The sequence below is a fragment of the Cheilinus undulatus genome, linkage group 6, assembly GCF_018320785.1.
Source record: "Cheilinus undulatus linkage group 6, ASM1832078v1, whole genome shotgun sequence".
In the NCBI taxonomy this organism is placed as follows: Eukaryota; Metazoa; Chordata; class Actinopteri; order Labriformes; family Labridae; genus Cheilinus; species Cheilinus undulatus.
This window is the reverse complement of record NC_054870.1, coordinates 52,072,472-52,095,588: the sequence shown is the minus strand read 5'-3', so window position 1 is coordinate 52,095,588 and position 23,117 is coordinate 52,072,472. Positions and strand designations below refer to the sequence as shown.

Sequence of the window (23,117 nt, the reverse complement as noted above, 5' to 3'; positions counted from 1 at the left end):
ACCGGTGCTTCCACACAGAGCATGAAGGATATCATCTTGGTGTACGAATGTCCAAGTCAAAACTAAATTCCTGTTAATGCACTGTGTAAACGGGGTCAGAGGTACCTCCGTTCTCACAGTACACCTTCTTAAATCTACATGTAATGAATTTTTCTCAATTTGACAGTGTTTCCATCCTGTATGTCCTGTATTCTGCTGGTTTAAACCATTTCTAGATAAATACACGGAAATCTGTCTTTTTAACATCAATGAATGCATTCTAAAAGTTTAGACTTCAGCTAAAGGGAGCATCTCAGGGGTTTTCTTTGTATTATTTTCCACGCAGATGTTTGGTAACATCATGTTTTCTTCTCTGTGATTGGTTCACTGATGTTATCAACAATGTTGCTGCTGAGTAAATACAACCACACACATGTCAGAGTCAAACATCTGCCCATGTGTGTGTGTTCTTCACACCTGAGTGAGGCTGAAAAGGTGGATCAGGTGTGAGTGATGGCGACGCTCTCATTTATGATGACAGCAGATGTTTCACTCGCAGCTAGGGTTGGGCATCTTAGGTATGAGGCCGATATGATGTGCATCTCGATACAATGTCTCCGATCCAATATATTAAAGATACATATGTGGCATTTTGCGATGGGATAAGATACGATTCACACCCAAATCATGATACAGAGCAATTCAGCACGATCTAATTCAACACAGTTCATGTGGTGATGTAAAAGAAGATGCTGTGCAATTCTATGAGCTTGATAATTTATTTACCAAATAAAACCAAGAGCTTTCACTAACTGGCTTTTCTCTTAGAGCCTGAGTGTCTGTTTAAGTTTACAGTGCAGTGCCATTTCTGAACACATGACTCACATATTTAAGTATGCTCAAGATATAAAGGAAAATGTAAGTGCAGTATAAAATATATGTATATAAAAAAAACAATTTGCACTCTTTTAACAGAAAGAAGGCTCACCAGTGAGCAGCTGAAAGTGATTTCTTTCATGAACTATGAAAATAAGTTCTACAAAAGTGTCTTTTAGCGCTGAATACACATTCAAAACATTACATCAAATAACGTTAACTAGTATTAGCAGTGTTATGCTGCTTTTACTTTAAAACATTACTGTCACTCTAAAAACAATAACAGCCATGACAGTAAAATAGCTTCACTGTGGTAAGAATTTTAAAACAGAAAAAATATCTTAAAACAAATAACTTGGTCAGGAGAACACCTTGTGGCCTTTTAAAACAGTGCACATTGGTCAGTCACCTTCAGTTCATTCCTCTCTGGATCAAATCCAAATGCCCCACTTAAAGGTTTTTCTTCAGAAATATTAACTGATCGACATGATCAGGGTGAAGCAAGCTGCACTGTGCTGTAACTATGTCACCAGCTGTGCTAAAAACTCTTTCAGATGGTACACTTGTTACTGGGATGGACAGATATCTCTTTGCATAAGCTGATAGTCGTGGAAGATCTACTTGCAGTCGCCACCATTGCAACACATCCCCACCCAAACATAAAGAATCTCTCTCTCTGTATTTTAAGATTTCATCCTTAGCTCTCTCCCTTGTGGTCTTTGCCGGTGGTCTTGAAGTCAGGAAATCTCCAAACATCTGGTCCATGGCTGTCTTTTTCTTTGGAGGGACATCATCCAGAGGGACAGAGGAGAGGCTCATCAGCTGTGCTGAAAAATGATTTCTTTCATTAACACAATCTGAAAATCACTTGTAATATGCAGGACGTTTATTTATTACAATATAAAAGTTGCATCCTCACTAACATGCTTTTGAAAATTTCTGGCATTGTCTCCATTCAAACCAACCTCTCTCGTCCTCTTTGGAGGGACTCTGGTCACCTTCTGTTTCAGCTGCCTGGTTCTCCTCCAGTGTGTCTGTTGCCTGGTCTTCATTCTGTGTGTCTGTGTCACTGCCTCCTTCCTTAATAAATGCAGCCAGAGAAATCAATTAGATTTTGTTTTAATTTAAACAACTAAAAAGCTTAGGTGTGTTATTTATTACATTTAAGATTTGCATTATCAATATATATATAACCCCTTGTTTTAACAAACGGCAACTACTAAGCAAAATGCATGAGGTTACAAAGGTAATGCAAAAACAGCTGGAAAAAAAATATGTAAAATTACACATAAGCAAACATTTTTAGTTCTAAACTGAGAATAGTGTCAGCTGGAATGGCTGTCTTACTTTAAATGTTCTTACCTCGCCATTCATCTGTGCCACCTCTATTGTTATCTTCATGAATACCATATCCTTGGCATCACTGTCATCCAGAAAAGCCAGGTCTTTAAAACGAGGATCAAGTGCTGAGGAGCAGTGGAGAAGGTCTTGAGGATATGTATAGCGACCATCAAAGTCCTGCCTGAATCTTTCCTTCATCTGGGAAATAACTTGTAGATCACTCTCATCCGGTTGGAAATGGCTCTGTAGTTTGGCTTGGATTGGAGAGATCATGGAGATGGTGGGATTTTTTTTCCTCACTGAGGAGTGTGGTTGCCACTTTCAGAGGGAACATCAATTTGATGATCTCAGGGATCAGTGTCATGTCATCTTCTGTCAAACTGACCATAGCTTCTCCCCTCTTTATCTTCCTTGACAGCAGCGTGTTCAGCACAGCAGGCTGCTGCTCCCAGAAACGCTCCAACATATCAAGGGTACTATTCCATCTTGTGGGAACATCATGGATGAGCTTGTGGTTGGGCAGGTGTAACTGGGTCTGTATTTCATGCAGAACTTCAGATGCTTTGGGGCTTTTGTGGAAAAAGGAGACAAGCCTCCTAACTTTAACCACCAGCTCTGACACACTGTCCACCTTCAAGGTTTTTTGAGAGGCCAAGTTCAGTGTGTGAGCATGCATGTCACATGTGGGTCCATCTTAGCACCAGCCAGGATCATATTTCTGGCATTATCCATGACTAACGCAGGGCTCTTCTCTTCAATCTTCCACTCGCGGCAAACATCCTGCAGTAAAACTGCAAGATTATTCCCTGTGTGAGTCTCGTTAAACACTCTGGTCTGCAGAACGTGGTTTTTTAAAACCCATCCGTCATCTATGTAGTGTGCTGTGACTGTTACATATGATGCTGTGGTGCAGGATGTCCACTGTTACAGCAACTCTTTGAGCTTTGCTCAGTGACTCCGCTATCTCTCTTTTAACCTTGTCTTACAGGGCAGGGATCTGTTTTTCGGAGAACAGCTTTCGGTTTGGTATTTTATAACGAGGCTCCAAGACATGGAGGAGGTGTTTGAAACCTTCGTTCTCTGTGACGCTGTAAGGCTGAATATCTTTGCATATGAAGAAAGCTATAGCATCAGTTATTGCTGTTGAGCACGTGGAGTTGTTAGCAAGCGGAGCATTGGAAAAACTTGAAATACTTTGCTCACCATTTTTGGAGCTAGCAGCTGCTGGCGAGCAGGGGAGGCGGGGCGCTAGCAGACGCCTCCACGACAACACCGTGGCGCCGTTTCAAGTGAGTTATTGGATTAGTCGTACTGCCTGTGTATTTTACAGCAGTGTGGCACATTTTGCAAATTGCATCTGTCTTGTCAAGTCTTCCGTCTCTCTGGTAAAATCCGCAGTGTTGCCAAACTTTAGATTTAAAACTCAGAGGAGGATAAATTTGCTCATGGTCCGCCATGTTTGTTTACCTTACTCCTCACATTGCCCTGACTACAAATATTCATCCGCGGCACATGTATCACGGTGCATCCGCAGAGCTGATACTTTAGTTTGTAGTGTACACATCCGCAAGGCCGCTCCGTTATGTGGGTCGAATAAATAATCCACCCAAAATGGGTTGGTATCAGTTATTAATAAATGTAAAAATGAAAATTCTGTATTAAATGGATCGTACTGTATCGATACAAATATTTAATAACCAAAGCATCTCGATATGCTTCCAAAATAGCATTCACTCTCAGCTGCTCTACCAGTGCACTCGCATCGTGCACGCGCACAACCGTGTATCGATACATATCGGTTAATCTTCTCATCCCTACTCGCAGCAGAATAACATGGCATGAGTTATTATTTACCCTAAGACCCTGTTGCACATTAGAGGACATTCTGGCTTTCTGGCACTTTTGTAATAAAGAATTTTTGGTCTGGTGTGAGCGAGGCTGTCTCTGAATGCTCTCCGTCACCCTCTGTGTCTCTGTGGACTAAACATGGTCCTTCTGGGACACAAAAATTCACTCCCAGTTACAGACTGGTGAACCAGTTGGAGATTCCTCTCTGCTGTTTGGCTGTAAACTGATAGTGGTGGTGTCATAGAGGCTGTAGTGTGTACATGTTTGTGTGTGTGTGTAGGTATATGTGTATGTTTATGGTTGCAGAGGAGAAGGTCAGAAGTCGACTGTTGGAGCTCAGATCTCACTTCTGGGAAGGACGACAATCTGAGCTGCTGTAGGGACAGATAATGAGTGTTTTCATCGGGGGCTTAAAGAGCCGTGGGAGCATTCTTTAGGGGTCACTGTGATGAAGGCTAAAACTCAGACCGGACACAGTGAACGGCTCCTGAACATAAACCTTTATGTAGACCCGTCCAGTCTGCTTTTCTGTTTAAATGGAGTTTGGAAATGAGAAATTACTGCTCCTTTTATTGAGGAATCTTTTAAAGATGTCTTGACGCTGTGTTAGGGGTTGAGCAGTGTTGATTTTTCTTGGCTGATGCACTAAAAATGAGCCACTAGTATCTGTACTAGGTGGACTGTGGAGAGTGAAAACAGAGCCAGAATGGAAGACACAGCTCACAGCAGAGCCACAGTAGTTCCCTTTTATTTTAGTCATTTTATCAGCAGTCTATGAAATAAAATTCTCATAAGGATAACCAGCCAAATTCTGACTCTCAGCCCTGATAAACAGTCAAACCTTACACTGTCCACTAGGGCTGAACAATTTGGGAAAATAATCTAATTGCGATTTTTTCACCCAACATTGCTATTGCAATTTAACGTGATTATTCTTCAGGTTCCTAATCTTATAAACCATTCTATATTATAACACACAACGCTGTTTCCCCCAGAAATTTATATCCAGTCTCCAAAAATCTAGAAATAAATGTTCAAAAATTCTAAGAAGGTAACTAAAAATTATAAACCTGCCCCCCCAAAAAAAAAACCCAAATCAGATTCCCAAAGATTTACAAATAAATTCCTCAAATTTTCATAAAGATACTAAATAACAATCAATGAAAATGAAAAACGAAATTACCTAAAAGTTTCAAGCTAATTCTCCCGGATATTTGAATCAAAGCCCCCAAAATTTACAAATGTTAAAAATTTCCATTAAAAAAAAAAGAAATTTCTAACAAATTTCCAAAGAAATTCAAATCAAATTCCCCATAATTTTCAAATAAATTTATCAAATTTTCAAGAAGATACTTTAAATTTCAAAGCAAATTTCCCCCTCAAAATTCAAATCAAATTCCTAAAAATGTCAAAATACATTTCTCATTTCACTTTCCGCAAAAATATCAAAAAATTTTTGAGCAAAAATCCCCCCAAAATCCAAATCAATCAAACAAAAATGTCTTATTGCAATCATTTTGTCCTATATTGCAAATTTGATATGAATTGTAATGAAGGGAGTGATGATTTTATGGAGTTCTTCTTTTGAAGAAGACAACAATATACAAAAACAAGGAAAGTAGGAACCTCTGTCAGTTATTCTAGAAAATACTGGCACTTGAATGTTTGCATGATGTGTGGAGCAAAACACCTCTGCTTAAAAATGTATTAAACTGGTATTTCAAAAACACACGTCAGGTCAAAGAAGTACTGCACCCTCTGTGATTAGAAAATTGCTAAATGTCACATTTAATCTACATTTCGATTAATTGCCCAGACATGCACAGTCTCTTAAGTGAAAACTGATGTATGAAGTCACTTACAAGTTTGACCTCATGGATGCTCCTTTCTCTGCAGGAATGTGGTCTCACACCATGACCGTTCAGGATTACCAAGACCTCATCGACCGAGGATGGAGAAGGTAAGGGGTTGCCCTCTCACAGGGTCACTGAACACTCAGGCCTCTCTTTAAACCTCCGTATGTAGGTGGGTATGTTGTAGTTTTGTTGCTCAGCTCGGGTCTGAAGAAAACAGAGAGCTCCAGCCACACTTACAGTTTGTAGAACAACTTTATTAGAATGTCATTAGGCCAGGGGTGTCAAGCTCGATCACAGCAGGGGCCAGATTCTGAATTTAGGTCTAACCTGAGGGCCTAACAGGGTCCACATTCAGCCATAAACTGTCAACCTCATTTTCACCATTGATAAATTATAGGCAAAAAAGAAAGAAAATTGAGATTAAAAAGGTCAAAATGATAAGCTCAAACAATGAGATAAAAATAAAAAAATGTATGTGTTCAAAATGTCAAAATACATTATTAAAAGTCAAAAAAATGTTTTTAAAAAGCAAATATATGAGATAGAAAGTCAAAATCATGAAATTAAAATGTCAAAATATCGGTTCAAATTATACATTTTGAGTCTAAAAAGTAAAAATATGAGATTAAAAGTAAAAACATGAGATGAAATTGGAACTATTTAGTTAAAAAGGTCAAAATATGATTTATAATGTAACAGTTTTAATCCAGAAAGGTTGAAATATGCGATATAAGTGAAAACTATCAATTTAAAAGGTTAAGATATTAAATAAAAAGTCAAAATCAAAGGTTTAAGTCATAATTCTGAGATGCAAAATTGAAAATATGAAATGAAAACACATTTTTTTTTTCCCCCACATTCCTGTCTTTTTATCCGACACATTTTTACTTTTTAGTTGTTCCATTTTTATGACTTCACAAGGATATTTTTAATCATTGGGGTTAAATTTACATTTTTATTGTGGAGGGAATCTGTAGACCTTATACTGGTGGGCCAGTTCTAATAAAAATATGATACCATCATCTGGGCTGGGTATAACTGTTCCACAGGCCGGATTTGGCCCCCGGGCCTTGAGTTTGACACCCCTGCATTAGACTGTAGGATAAGCTACAAGTGTTTCTGGAGCTTTCTGTTCCCTTTAGGCTTTGCTCCCCCTCCATGCACGTGGAAAGTTGGTGAAGTTGTGACAGAAATACCTACTTTAAATTTCAGCATTTGAGTAAAATTCTAGATTTTATGTTAGAGATATGCACAGAGAAAGATTGCAGTGCAATGGATTTTTTAATTGGCTGATCTGTACTGCCAATATATTCAGCTGACAGGCAGATTTTTAAGGCTGAAATATCAGTTGGCATAAACTTTCATATTCCGATAATATCATGTACCCCTTAGTGACCTAATGCCTTGGAAGTGATGCAGCGGGCTGCAGAAAGACATGGGTGTTGTCTCTTTCTTGTTTTCCTCTCTCTTACTTGCATTGACAGGGATGAGGAATGAGGAAAAAGAGAGATGACAAGACACCAGGAGTCCCTGACAGGAAGAATCTTGAATTTCTTTTACTTTCCTCTAGAGTTCGACTGATACTGCCAAAACCAAAACTGATTATTTGTAGTTGTCAGACCCATACGCGTTTATCATGATATGCGAAATGCACTTAACCCTTTACCTACTGAGCTGGCACTGGCGCTCTGTTTTATATGTCTAGAGTATTATTACCGTAACTCTGTCAGAGTTTGTCCGATCAGAAAAATTCCAACAATGTTGGAAAGCTGAGAATTGTGGGCATGTGCACTTATATGGTTCATTACAGTACTCCCAACCATATGACATGGGCGTTCATAGCAAAACACCCTAGCAAAACACCAGAAGTATCACGAGACTGCTACACAGATTCTCAACACTGTAACTCCTTAGAAGTTTGCTCAATCTAAAAAATTCCAACGCTGACAGAGAGCTGAGAATCTGTGCTTTCTGGCAATATATGATGTGTGGTATATATATTACAGTAATGTCCAACAGCACCGTGAAAACAGCAGCTTTGGCAGAAGACGAGTGAGAAAGGAGAGTGAAGGAAGAGAGTAAAAGGAGAGCGAGTGAGAGTGGTGTTTTGTTTTCAAAAAATAGCGTTAGATAGTGGCATTTGTGTGTGTCTGTCATGTGCAATAACAATATGTTACTGAGAATGTTGAGAATGCATTTTTCCACCTTTATTTGCACTAATTGTTGCCTATGTATCTGGTTATCTTTTGCACTGTTTTGCACACCCAGAGTCCTAGACTCCAAAAATGACTGCTGATTGTTCTAAACATGTATAGGTTCACATTTCAAATGTCAAATCAAAACTTCATGAGCAATAAGAAAATTTCTTCTGATAAAAGCCATGAAAAACAAATCTGTTTTTGTGTTTTTCTTCTTTTAAACTGCTGACAATTCCATATAATGTGCAATAATCATTAACCAGATGTTGAAAAGTCAAGTTCAAGTACTCGTGGGAAAAGGGAGCAAAGCTCTCAGACTTAGGGCATTTCCTGACTATTTTACAGCCAGAATAACAAAAGATGTCCAAATCAACATTTTTAGACTCAGGAGGTAAAGGGTCAAAATAGCACAAATAAAAATGCATAATCAAAAAATCAAGGATAATAAACAATTTAGCTATAACTCTGTCTGCTGGAAAACAGGAAGTGATGTCATACGCTCACTGTGTCATTGATACCCAGGCTTAAGTGTTGATTGGCCGGTACCCATGTGACATCTAGCCAATCAGATCGTGTTGTATACTCCAATGTAGAACCATAAAAGACGCTTTATTGTTGCAGATCTTTGGTGGTGTATTCAAGTGAAGCTAATCTATTTTCTGTGTTTCTTTGCAGAAGTGGGAAATACGTCTACAAGCCCATCATGAACAAAACCTGCTGTCCACAGTACACCATCAGGTAATCCGCCTCTCAGGAGGCTAGATGATTTTAAACCCTAGAAACACTAAAGACAGACAGACAGGAGGGTCGAATATGATTAGGATGTGTTTAGTCATCTAAACATACAAGGTTTGTATGGAAAGCAGGGTTATGATTGGAGATCTTGCTTATTTCCAAACCTGTACTTTTGCACTCTCTATCCAGATGTCATGCTCTGAAGTTCCAACCTTCCAAATCCCACAAAAAAGTCCTGAAGAAAATGAGCAAGTTTATTTCTAAAGGAGAGTTACCAAAAGGACAGGAAGATGGTGAGTACTGTAGTTAAAAAGGTGTACGTGTTGCTGATAAATTGTGTGCATTTGTGTCTTTTTTAAGCCAGAACATTTATTTACAGGGAGGAAAAAGGCAACATACTTAGTTTGATGATTATGTGTGAAAAAAATCTGAAACCAAATCTGGTTTTATCCCTAGGGTGTAAATTATTCTCAGAATGTCACCTAAACACTCTCAGACTCTCCTGGCATCTTAGTAAACTCCTACCCCAGTTCCTCCGACAGAATTCTCCAAAGTGTGACAGGGTTGATTTGGAAATGCCTCACCACCTCCTATCTGAATTAGAGATTCCCTGTTTTCCTCGTAGGTGAGCCGATGGACTCGGTGTGTGAAGACGCCGGTCCACGAGAGCCCAGTAAAGTGTGCCACTCAGAGCTGAAGTGTGCTTCCATCACAGACATTGAGAAAGAAGCAGCAGAGAGTCCGTCGATCACAGAGACTCAGAAAGACGTCACTGATGCTGCACCGACCAGCTCAGAAACTTCCAGAAAGGATCCGGCATCTGTACCTGATGGAAGAACAGTGGCCTCTGCGCCTAAACCAGGTGAGAAAGCTGAGGAGTTTCCATACTGACGGCTGATTTCACTCAGTTAGCCAAACAGCTATTCTTATTGTCGACTGGCCAATGACTATTGAGGCAAACATTCGACTTTTCAGATTGATTTTCCCACGTCTGCCTGATAGCTCTTACTGAGGTAATATGCTAAGAATCTAAATTCAAGCTATATTTTTGTCTTGGATTTAAACACAAGCAGTGATGATGTGGGTTGAATGATTTTCTTTTTGTGTAGTCTGGAAATGTAAGAGTAGAAGAAGAAAAGATGAAAAGTAGAGAAAGTAGAGAGAAGATGCAATGTTTTAGGAGAAAGGAGGTGAGAGGGTTCAAATGTAAATAAGAGAAAAAAAAATCACTGCGTGGCTTTAACTTTAACATTTTTAGATATGGCTATTTCCCAAATTTCACATGTAATCTTTATGTTATAGAAGCAGCGTTGAGTTTGTGATCAGCTGAAAGCAAGTGAGGAGTGTCACACACCCACTGACACTTGCTGTGTGAAAGAGAGGAAAAAGGGACTGACACAGAAAAGATGATCAGGGGAATCTTCCATCCAGACTCAAGCTGAGCTCCTGTGTCTGCTTGTAGCTCGATGCTAATGAGTTAAAACAGTGGGGTTAGCCCTGAAGTTAGCTTCAGCAGATGCATCAGTCTCCCCTCTTCTTCTTGACTTTTGCCAGGGCTCCTGAGCAGGAAGTTGAACACTTTAACCTGCAGCGTTGGGGCTAAATGCTCATGAGTTTATACAGTTTAGGACTCAGTGATGTTGCATCGGACTTACCATGAGGATTTGTTTTATTTCTGTGCAGGGTCGTTGATTTGCATGCAAACCTTGCAAAGCCGATAAATTGGACAGACTCCATGTCTGTCATCAGGCAAATTCATCTTGCAAAATTCTCGTCTGCAATGCCTGTGGCGAACCAGCTGCTGTTTGGACCGATCAGCATCATTTGAGGAGAACGAGGTGATAGATACAGGTGGGGTTTAGATGTACTCTGAGCCAACAGCAACTTCCCATAAAGAGCAGGAAGCAGCATTGAAAGCTTTTCAGGGCAGAAAAGATGTCTACCTTTCTGCCGACCTTCTTCAGCGTGAGTTATGGGGGAAGGGAAGCAGGGATGTAGAGTGGGTTTGTATACACAACGTGAGCTGGTGGGTTGCTAGAGGCAGTGAGATCAGAACTGGACCGCATTTCTTTATGAATACAAGAGCAGAGCTGTAAGCTCCTCTTGGTGGAGAAGATGTTTTTGCTCTTCTCCCGACCAACTGTAGCGTTTAATCCACATCATCATCCACAGTTCTTAAACTTTGGTAGCGTTTTTTGCGCATTCGTGCCACAACATCATGTTTTGTCGCTCTGATTGGCCTGTGATGAATTTGACAGGCAGAATGTTCCACCAGTCCCCTTCTGAGATTTGTTTTTAAAGTCCTGCCATTCAACACTTTCTGTGGGAGCTTTCTCAGATGAATGTGAAAAATATCCATGCTATGAATTTATGATTCAGTCTGTCTTGTGTGTCAGGTTATTGCATGCAACTCAGAACAAAGATTGTGTGGAGGTGAGATGAATAATTTTGGAAAACATACAGTGTACATGCTCGGTAAAGCCGTCAGCGATAATAAATGCTTTCAGTGAGTCAAAGACTCTTTGGATTCCTTCTTAGAAACAGCATATTAGCTCTAATTTTGCCCAAAGATACGCAACACATTTCTGTTCCTCTGTGCCAGCAATAACCAAAACAAAAACACAAGGCATTGTGTTTTTAGGATGTCTGTCTTGGCCATTCTTGTAAACGCAGTGTTTAAAAACACACTGACTGATTTCCTTTAGACTTTGCACAAACGCGGAGGATATACTGGTTAGATTTGTGAGTGATTATCATGTTTACATTTTTATTGCCAAGGCCTTGGGTCTGCTGTATCATTATTTTATTTCTAGTCATGTATTAGTTAAAATTCTTGTATTAACGGATTCTTATGGTATGTTTTTTAATGACTGTAGCTGTTTTACCAGAACAGTTTAGAAATTTGCACCTCAGTGAGACTTTGCTTCTTAATAAATAAAGGTTAAATGTAGAAACACAGTTGGGATAGCTAAAAAGATTAAACTTCTTCTGTTAGTCTTTCATCAGTGCAGCTCTGTTTTTGACCACAGTGTGGCACTGTTGACTGTGTTTCAGACTGCACCACCTGCTAGAGCAGCGTCCTTCCTGTGAACGAGGCTCTTTCTGCTGCTTTGTCCAGCGTGTCTGCTTTGAGCTTATCTTTCATTTTCTCTTGTTACTGTCCAGAACAGGAAATCCTCACAGCCAAGCCTGAGTGATGAATAAACAACACTCCCAGAGAAGAGATGATAAACTCCTATTAGACACAGGAAGCACCTCCTTAACAACTTCTCATGTTTCAAAACTCAACAAATATTTAATGAGCGTGGGCTTTACTGAACTAATTACTTAGAAGACAAGAGGAACTCTGGAGCAGGAAGGATGGGTGTCAGACTCGCACATTATCCTGAAATACAGCTGTCAGGGGAGAGGAGTACGGCAGATAGAACTGTACTTAGGTACCACTTTAGTAGAAATCAGACGATTGCACAAGTACATCAGCAATGTTTTGGTGCTTCGATTGTACAGAATAGAGGGTGTCTTCTCCTCTCATCTCCCTGTAATTCTCCCTGTGAATTATTGGACCATTCCTTTTTCTGTCTAGCTGGCTGCACTAATTTCAGACCTTAACCAACTCTAATGCCAGTGCACAATTGATCCAAAAGTTTCTAATTTTTATGCTGCATTTCTAACCAGTCTGTCCTAAACTCAGCCAGGCAAAACTGGACAAGAGCAGCAGAGAACGTTTAAGAAGAATTCTGGATTTTCAAATCTCCAGATGTAGATTTTCCACAATTTTTTTTATTGATAAAATGTATTAGCGCCCAGGTGTAGCTGCCGGGTGTGAGCTGTGAAAGTGTGCAGCATCCACTTGGAGATGCTTACTGGTATGCTTGCTCTCATTGCGCACGGTGAAATGGACTTACAGCACCACTTTCTGCAGGCTGTCAAAAAAGCCTATTTCCCCAGGATGGTCCAAGATGGCTAGTGCTTGTTCTGGAGTCAACAAATGACGTGGAAAGTAAATCAGGCCTAAAGTCGTCTCGTGTTTTACCAGATTTACTCTTGCTGCAGCTTTCAGTTAAAATAAGACTGAAGACTGAAGTAGATTTTAAAGTTTTAAAGTTCAGAGATTATTTTGTTTTGAAATAAGTGGTCTTGAAATTTTGACATTCTCAGCAAGTAGAAGGTAAATGATGGTCCAGAACAATGTTGGCAATGGCATCACCTCTTGGGTCTGGAGGTTTCTGTTGGTGTTGGTGCAGGACAATCAAGCTGCAGAAACAAACATGAAGGTATAACTTTGACTGTCAGAGGCTGCAGCCCTTCTTCAGGAGGTGAACAAAGAGGAAGCACAGAGGATTTATAATCTACTGGTCCTCCACTCCCCCCTAATTCACCTCCAACACAAAACACCTGGACAGAAATCTTCCTCCAGCTTTATGATGGAGAGCTTTATGGCTTTGGGCAGGTTCCAGTTTGGGCTTTAGAAAACATGGCTCCATCTGCAGAGCAGAGTTCACTAAGGCAGTGGTTCTCAACCTTTCAGCTCGTGACCCCCCAAAATAAAGGTGCCAGAGACCGGGGACCCCGGCTGTACCTGAAGGTGGTTGAACAGCCATGCACAATTGAGAATAGTCACGTGCGGTCAAGGCTGCCCATAAGGGGGCATAAATGAGAGAGCTTTCTGGAGCCCAGCCAGACTTGGGACCCATTTAACTCAGCAAAATCATGGTCCATTGTAAAGTTAAGCTATGATATCCATATTTCATATTTAACCTGAATAAAAACCACACTTAACAAAGAGCCAAAAATATATTTTTAAATCATTTGTGTAGTAAAAAGCCTTCTTAAAAATGTAAAACCCTTTTGTTAAAAAAAAGAATTGAAATGGTTTAAAAAAAGCTACAGTGGGTTAATAAGGGCAAAAAAGGGTGGAAAAGCTGGTGAAATTGGATTTTAAAAGTAGCAGAAATGGGTTAAAGTGGCAACAGTGGACATAAATAGTGGTATAAGAGAGTTAAAATGTGGCTGAAATGGGTGTAATTGGCAAAAATGTGTGGAAATTTGGTGAAATGGGATGAAGTATTGATATAAACTGGCAAGAAAAAATTAACTGATAAAGAAAAAATAGGCACACATTGACAGAAATTGGTTAAACTACCAAAATTGGGAATTTTATTTAGTGAAATCTGGTTACAATAGGAGAAATTGGGTGTCAAAAGTGGTTAAAAGGGGTTAATAGTGGCAATAATGGGTAAACAGAGGCAACATTAATCTTAAGTGGCAAGAACTGGTGTAGAAGTGGCAAAAACAGGCAGAAAAAAAGTGGTAGAAAGAGTTTAAAACTGACAAAAAAAAGTGTTAAATGGCAAAAATGTGTTAAAATTGGTGGGGAGAAAAATGATGAAAAGGGGTAAAAATATTGACAAAATTGGTGTAAAGTGGCAACAGTGTAATTTAAAAGTTTTTTTGGGGGCATTTGGAGACCCCCTCTCAGTGTCTCACGACCCCAATGGGGGTCCTGACCCCAAGGTTGAGAACCACTGCAGTAAGGTATCACACAGGCTCCTCTTCCATAATCATTCCAGGTGATTACCTGCACTGTGCAGCAGCTGCAGATGACACCCTCACCAGCGAGTCAGCTGTAGAGTGTGGCTGCTTGGGCTGCACTCATAGAGGACCTGGTCTGATGAGAGAGGGAGACTTACAGCCCGTTATTATAATGCGCCGGATCTACAAAATAAAATGACTGTTTTAACCTAGGCCTTTGCATCACTATCCATAACACCACATAGTGGTAAACGGTTAACAGCATAAATTTACAGCTTACATCTGCCTGCATCAGCACAAATACTTATTCTAATAAAGACGACAGACAGCACATCTCTCACTTACATTTTTGTGGTTCATAGGGTGACTATGAACCTTTCTGTCTTGTCTTTTTATATCTCTGTCCTGCAGGTTTAAATGTTGTGTCTGTGTGTGTTTGGTAAGCAGAGAGGGAGAGTGTCTTAGTTTTTATGAAGTGTTAACTGCAGGAGTGGAAACACATGTCGTCCACAGGAACTGATCCATCAGACTTTATCTTCACCGTGGCTGTACGCGCTGTCCTCCAGAGTACCTGCGTTTGTGTTCGGAGAGAGTGTAATAAAGAAGAAGAGAGGCAGGTGGACAAGGCGATAAAGGTTTGATGGCTTTGAGTCGGTGTGATGAACACAGCACAGACTTCTTTGTGTTTGTTTGGACAGAGAGAAACCGTCACGCTGCTCCTTACGGCGTCTATATGAATCAGAGGGTTCAAGGTCCAGGAATCTCTCTTTACATCATAAGTCATTATTTTAATGAATGAAAGAGGCCTGTATTTTCCTCTGGGGGGTTTCTCTTGCACCTAGAGCATAAAAACATAAATGACAACAAAAAGCCTCAACATCTACACAGGACAGTATATGACAACATAAATAAACCATTAAACTAGAAAAACAGTAGGTAAATTTTTACTTCTCACAGGGTGAAATCTGCCACTGAGAATAGAAAAACTATCAGGATTCAGCTGCAGATGAACACTGCCAGAACCTCCCCCCACAAGGATCCCTCTCCCCCTCTTCCCCCCCGTGACGTCGACTCCAGGAGAAAGTAAAGAAAGTGAGCTGATGGTGGTGGCTGGCACTAGGACAAGCAGGAAATGGTTGTCGTTTCCTTATTGCTCCAAACAGGATGTGGGCGTGTAAACTGTTGACATGGGACGCCCGGAGAGCTGCGGGGCTTGGCAGGAGCTCAGGAGAGGAGGAGGGGGGAGGAAGACTGGGATTCAGGAGAGATTCAGTTGCCTCGTTTGTCTTGTAGAGAGAAAAAAAGAGGAAGTGTACCAGTGTGTGCTCAGTGAGTTATAAAGTTAGGTATGGTCTGCAGAGCTGCTCACAAAGATCTGGACGGAATTAAAAACATTTCTGTTCTTACAGCTTGGAAAGGTTTTGGCCCTATCAAATATAGAAATAAAGAACATTGTGTCGTCTGAAGCACCTGTTGTTGAAGAACATGTCAGACTATCAGAAAAATATTGACGTTTTCAGGCAAGCCAGCCATTCTTTTTGTGTTTACTGGGATAAATTCAGACTTTTATGACAGGTTTAGTTTATAAGCTTCTATTATGATCAAGATATAATGCTGATTTATGCAGCATGCCATATATGAACATAGATACATGAACAAGAGTTGCAAACTGCTTGATTTTGAAACAGCTTTGCTGTTTTATGCTTCATCTGCTTCTGCAATTGATTAAGGTCCATGATAATGCATTAGTTTTTTAAGTGGAAATTAATCTTACTATTATTGGCCCTTTCAGCACACTTTGGTTAATCCATGTCAGCATCTCCCTGCAGCCACAGTGATGCAAAATAAGTCCAGCACTGTCCTTAATGTCTCATTTCACTTTAAAAACTCACGGACAGCTCAGAGGACAAGAGAGAAGTAATCCAACATTTACCTTTTTACTGTCCATTTATTTGCTTTCCAATCCATAGCAAATTCCTTTCTCCATGGTTAAGTCCTGTTGGAATCTTCACAAGACTGTCTGCTGAATGTTTGATAAAGCTGACTGAACAGTCTACTGACTGAATAAACAGCTTGACCTCCATGAAAATGTTCTAATCTAGCTAACATAGATAAGGCTAAAGCTAACCAAGCTAAGGCAGCAACATGAGCTACATAGCTAATGTAGCTAAAATTTTACACCTTTTATAGTTTCACAAAAATCATAAACCTTTATTTAATTAATGTAAAATAGCTTTGTACAGTTGCAAGAAAAAGTATGTGAACCCTTTGGGATTTCTTGGATTTCTGCATAAATTGGTCATGAAATGTGTTCTGATCTTCATCTAAGTCACAACAATGGACAAACACAGTCTGCTTAAACTAATACCACACTAAAATTGAATGTTTTCATGTTTTTATTGAACAAACCATGTAAACATTGACAGTGCAGTGTGGAAAAAGTATGTGAACCTTTGGATTTAATAACTGGTTGACCCTCCTTTGGCAGCAATAACCTCAACCAAACGTTTCATGTAGTTGCAGATCAGGTCAGGAGGAATTTTGGACCATTCCTCCTACGGCTGGGCAATATATCGATTAAATCGATAAATCGGGTTTTTAGAAAATCGAGATTTTGAAAATTGAAAATCGAGATACTGCTGTTGTACTGAAGTAAAAGCTACTGTAAGAAGCTTTAATTTTATGTTAGTTCTGGCAATCCTGTAAACAAAATGATCCATTTTTTTTCTTACATATTTATAATGTGTAATCACAGTGTTCCCAAATAAAGAAAACATCCTGCTCAGTTTTAATAATCAGATTCATTCTGAATACTTTCAGTAGAAATTGAAATCAAAAGAAGTTTTGGTCTGCTTGCCAACATTTTTATCTGATGCTGGTTCTGTAGCAGAGATGACAAGGAATCAAATACAGAAATAATCAGTATTCCTCTGATGCTCTTGTTTACTGGCATACATCATGGAGAGACTTTAGCATTACTTTCTGTCTGCTTCTTAGGCAGTTAAAAACTTTCAGAGTCTGAATGTTCATGTAAATAACCCTCCATAGTGCACTTTTAAAGAAAAGTTTACAGCTCACACTTTGACCTTTAAAGGAACATTCAGTTCAATTTTGTTACAAATAAACATTATAAAAACATTATTATTATTGTTGTTATTGTTGTTGATAAAAATAAAAGAAACTGGTTCCAATATTTTTTCTTTTTCATTTGAAAACAAGCAAACAAAAAAAATTGATTAAAATTGTAAATTGAGTTTGGTGTGAAAAAAATCGGAGATTCAATTTTTTAACCATATCGCCCAGCCCTAATTCCTCTTTACAAACCTGTTTCAGTTCAGCAATATTCTTGGGATTTCTGGTATGAATCACTCTCTTGAGGTCATGCCACAGCATCTCAATCAGGTTGAGGTCAGGACTCTGACTGGGCCACTCCAGAAGGCGTATGTTCTTCTGTTTTTCCGTCAATGACAGCAATCCGTCCAGGCCCTGAGGCAGCAAAGCAGCCCCAAACCATGATGGCCCCTCCACCATATTTCACAGTTGGGATGAGGTTTTGACGTTGGTGTGCTGTGCCTTTTTTTCTCCACACATAGCGTTGTGTGTTCCTTCCAAACAACTCAATTTTGGTTTCATCTGTCCACAGAATATTTTGCCAGCAGTGCTGTGGAACATCCAGTTGCTCTTTTGCAATCTTCAAACGTGCAGCAATGTTTTTTTTGGACAGCAGTGGCTTCCTCCGTGGTGTCCTCCCATGAACTCCATTCTTGTTTCATGTTTTACTTATTGTAGATTTGTCAAAACAAATGTTAGCATGTGCCAGAGATTTCTGTAAGTCTTTAGCTGACACTCTAGGATTCTTCTTCACCTCATTGAGCATTCTGCGCTGTGCTCTTGCAGTCATCTTTACAGGACGACCACGCCTAGGGAGAGCAGCAACAGTGCTGAACTTTCTCTATTTGTTCACTGTCTTACCGTGGACACATGAACATCAAGGCTTTTAGAGATACTTTTATAACCCTTTCCAGCTTCATGCAAGTCAACAATTCTTGATCGTAGGTCTTCTGAGAGCTCTTTTGTGCCAGCCATGGTTCACATCAGGCAGTGCTTCTTGAGAACAGCAAACTCAAAACTGGTGTGTGTTTTTTATAGGGCAGGACAGCTTTAACCAACACATCCAATCTCATCACATTGATTGGACTCCAGGTTGGCTGACTCCAATCCTGGCTCCAATTAGCTCTTGGAGAAGTCATTAGCCTAGGGGTTCACATACTTTTTCCACCCTGCACTGTCAATGTTTACATGGTTTGTTCAATAAAAACATGAAAACATTCAATTTTAGTGTGGTATTAGTTTAAGCAGACTGTGTTTGTCCATTGTTGTGACTTAGATGAAGATCGGAACACATTTTATGAGCAACTTACGCAGAAATCCAAGAAATCCCAAGGGTTCACATACTTTTTCTCGCAACTGTAGCTAATGTAGCTTAAGTTTTACACTTTTTAAAGTTTCACAAATCCCATAAACCTATGTTTAAGTTATGTTGAATAGCGGCGTAGCTAATGTAGCGTAAGATTTGACACCTTTTATAGTTTCACAAATCTCATAAACCTATATTTAATATATGTAAAATTGCTACGTAGCTAGGGTAGGGTTACAATACAACACCATGCACAGACTCCTGATGGTAACTCATCACTATGTCAACATTGCATCTCATCCTGTGGTACAGGCAACAAGTCACTGGTTGGTCAGTGGATCACAGAGCTAGTATGGCGCCACTGACAACATAAACCTTACTTCCTAATGTGCTCATCCATCATAGATGCAAAAATAAATCATAGAGTAATTTCAAAATGCACAGCAAATCAACCTCAGAGGCAAAATAGTTTGTTCTTTACCTACTCTCCCAATGTGAACTGGTAGTTCTCCAATGATCTTGTGATCTCTGGTCTCCAGTGCTCCAGAAATGCTTCCACTGGGCTGGGCTGTGTGCTGCTGGTCTGAGCAAACTGTTAAGTGCTGGAATGTGGCACAGGTGGAGTATGTGGAACTTGAGGGTTAGGGCACACTCAAACGAGCCCAGTTATCCATACCGTGCTGAAGCATGATTGTACCCTATTGGCCTGCACGATGAAGAAGTACACAGACAACATGCTGCTTGCCTTCGTCCCTACTTTTTAGAAACATCTACTGTTTCAAAAATAGGTTCTGTAGAGTTGATTATTCTGTCTTCTCTCTGCTGCAGGTTTGGGAGCTGACGCGAGCAGGCCGCTGTGTCGGAAGGCCAAAGAGCTGAGGAAGGAGCGTCGTCTTCAGAAAGAGCAGGCGAGACAACACAATGACGGAGCCTCGCCTATCGTCTCTCCGACCCCCACCACCCCCGCCCAGACCAGCCAGGCCAAACCTCTGGAGGATTTCATTAATGAGTCGTTGCCTGAGAACTCCTCTCATTGCCTTGAGGTGAGCAGAAACCCAGAGGAGGGACTTCTTTCTTCCTTTTCTGTGTGACTTGGACAATCATTAGCCTATTGTGATGTTTCCAGTCGTCATTAAGATGCGGTGTTTTTGGTGGAGCATTCGGTCTCCACAGTGTTTGGATTCAGTTAGCTTAAAAATTACATTTCATGGGGCCCTCTTCCAGTGACTTCACTGTGTGTTCATGTGTGCGTGGAGCAGAAATGTGGAAAAAACCACCTATTCCCAGTTTAAGTTCAACCAAACGGCAGGAACACCACAGACCGGGTCTTATTACCTCGATGATGACATGAAAACCGCAGCTTCCACCTCTGCCGGGACGAGACTGAATGAAGTTTTGGTGGGAGAAAGGGGGTGAGTTATGAAGAAAGATCTCTGAGGTTTAGCTGGACCAATGATGTCATCTCTGGTCTCAACCCAGATTTGAGCCAGATGCAGCGATGAACCCGACCGCGTCTGTCTCTTATCTACAAACCCCTGCAGACTAGAACAGCAGGACCCCCTCCCAGACGGCTCTTCACAATCCAATTAATTTGTTTCCTAGCAATTATCGACCATTTTCACTAAGTGGGCATGAACACAAGGTCGATGTCTGCAGAGGAAGGTTAATTATATCTTTACAAGGCGAGTAATTGAGGGACGCCTCCATTTAGACCATTTAGCTGTTTGTTACACATCACAGGCAGCATCAGAAAAAAGCCGAGGTCATTGATCTCATCCTGACTTTAGGACCCACTGAGCTGCAGGCCTGATGAGTTTTCACACCAGAACTAGAATATGGAGCAAGGCTGTCACAATTTTAGATCATTTAAAAAACCTCATGATAGATAAAAAGATCATGGCAATGTAAGATTAAAACACTAGTTCTGGGATGGGAAGGAGCCTAAGTTCACTGTTAATAAATATTCATGCTTTAGCAGAACATCAGTTAAAATTAGGGCTGAATGATTCGGGGAAATAATCTAATTCAGTTTTTCCCCATTATTGTGATTATGGAAGCCCATTTCCCCCAGTTAAAAAAAAAATAAGATAGGAAAAGGAAAAAATAAAAATTGTTAAGTCATAATAATGAGATACTAAGTCATAATTATGAGAAACTATCTCATTATTATGACTTAGTAAGTATCACATAATTATGGCTTTTGCAAAAATCCCCCAAAAATTCAAATCAATCTAACAAAAATGTCTTATTGCAATTATTTTGTCCTATATTGCAAATTTGATATAAATTTTAATAACGGGAATAATGATTTTTATGGATTTCTTATTTTGAAGAAGACAAAAATGTACAAAAACAAGGAAAGTTGGAACTTTTGTCAATTATTCTAGAAAATATCGGCACTTGAATGTTTTCATAATGTGTAGAGCAAAACACCTCTGTCTCAAAAAAATGTATTAAACTGGTATTTCAAAACACATTTCAGGTCAAAGAATTAATGCACCCTCTGCGATTTAAAAATGGCAGTAGGTCACATTGCGATTTAATCTACATTTCGATTAATTTTCCAGCCCAAGCAGGATACCATAATAACTAATACCATAATCACTGATAACCAGGTGGCAGACTCATGATACTGTTAATGGATTATATTGTAATTTCAATGCTATTGTCCAGCATAATCACAATGACACATTATTATCAACTCCTGCAGCTCTGGTGACAGCCTTAGTAGATATCAGTGTTTACCCTGCAGCATTTAAATTCAGTCCAGCTGGATTTCATCAGAAAACACATCTGCAGAAGATGACATGCTTTTCCTAAGCAGGTCATGTAGGATATTATTAAAAATAAATATCAACAGGAAATGGAAACAGAGATGTTTTGTTCTGTTTTTGGATGGACACGAGCTCAAAGGAACATCCTCTGAAACTCCTCGGCTGGTTCTGTCTCTGCATGAAAACGAGATTCTAAAATCTTTACATGCATTTTTAAGACCCAGTGATAAAGAAGAGAAGATCACTGTTTAGATGTATGAAATCAGTGAAGGAGCCCTGCTCTGGTATTAAAGTCAGCCACCAGGGGTCAGCGTGAGACCGTGACTCTCAGCCCCTCAGGGCCTCTGGGAAGTGTGGAACTGTTTAACACCAACTTTCCTCCTCTTGCCACACTCTTCACCCATTCCTAGAGGGTTTTCTCCCCAGCCTCCGTTTGATTCCATGAAATTATTCAGCGGTAGCTCATCTCAGCTTTTATATCTGTTTAAAACTCTGTACTTTAAAGTCTTTTCGATCAGATAAAGCTTCTGTAATCATTCTTTTTAATGAAGCCAGGAGCATCATGAGGCTTTATTTGAACGGGGGTCTCAAAGAGGTCAAGTATCAGCTGTTGGTGTTGAATTTCACGACTGTTTGGAGAATTTTAAGAACTTCATTTCCACGCCGTCCTCATCTGCGGCAGTGTTGGTTCACCAAAATGATCCCAGCCTATCAAAATATATCTTCAGACTTAGAACAAAATTAAAACGGCTGAACTTCAGCGCTGTCCTTTTATGAAAGAGGCCCGACGTGTCTGTTTGAAGAAAGGATTTAGATGCCAAGCGGTCATATGAGAGAAACACGCTCGGGTCCAAATCAAACAAACCGCCGGATCGACTCCTCTGCCCTGTCCGTCCAGGGGATTGTTCAGGCTCCGCCTCTGCAGCCAACAAAAGCTTCAGAACGTACGGACGGTTAATTAAAGAGGCCCAGGGATGTGGAGGTTGGATTCTTCTTTAGTTAGTGTGAATTATCAACATGCAGACTCAGAATTTCTCCTTCTATTAGACTTATCGCAGTTTGATGCAGCACTGCAGTGTACATATCTTTGCATGGGTTTATTGACTTATTTACAATTCGCATACTTTCTTCTTCACTTGGACATAAATTGTAGATTGTATAATCATTTTTAGTCCAATACTGCTCATGAAATTTCTTAAGGTTGTGCTTTAGACACTGTTGAATCTGTGGGATTGGACTAGACGTAAGGTGCGTCCGTGTGCGTCATGGAGATGGCTGGAAGATGGCCATCAGGACGCCAGAGCAGTACAGGGTCACGGTTGACTGGCATATGCTCCCATGCCTAACCTAAACTTGTAAACAATGGTTGCCTAGCTCGGATTTAGCTCAGATTTTTCACGAGACTTTTTTGTCTTTGTCAAGAATTCCGGCCATTTAGAACAACTACCGGACATTTGCTTTAAAGTTGTTTTGCTGCATTTAACAGCAGCAAAACCCATAAATCTGAGACTTTGTGATACAGCAGGTCTGCGCTAAATGGGACTAGGGTCACATTTTTATT

At 40.1% G+C, this 23,117-nt stretch overlaps 1 protein-coding gene across 4 annotated transcripts in view; it reads left to right on the top strand.

Moving 5' to 3' along the window:
* The window catches only part of LOC121510693 (arginyl-tRNA--protein transferase 1), a 143,636-nt gene that overhangs the window by 13,865 nt on the left and 106,654 nt on the right, over positions 1 to 23,117 (top strand). For all 4 annotated transcript variants that reach the window (XM_041788863.1, XM_041788862.1, XM_041788861.1 and 1 more), the window contains exons 2-6: positions 5,941 to 6,004; positions 8,774 to 8,836; positions 9,023 to 9,126; positions 9,459 to 9,695; positions 19,611 to 19,825. In XM_041788863.1, the coding sequence (XP_041644797.1) occupies positions 5,941 to 6,004; positions 8,774 to 8,836; positions 9,023 to 9,126; positions 9,459 to 9,695; positions 19,611 to 19,825 (683 nt within the window). The remainder of the gene's footprint in view (positions 1 to 5,940; positions 6,005 to 8,773; positions 8,837 to 9,022; positions 9,127 to 9,458; positions 9,696 to 19,610; positions 19,826 to 23,117) is intronic.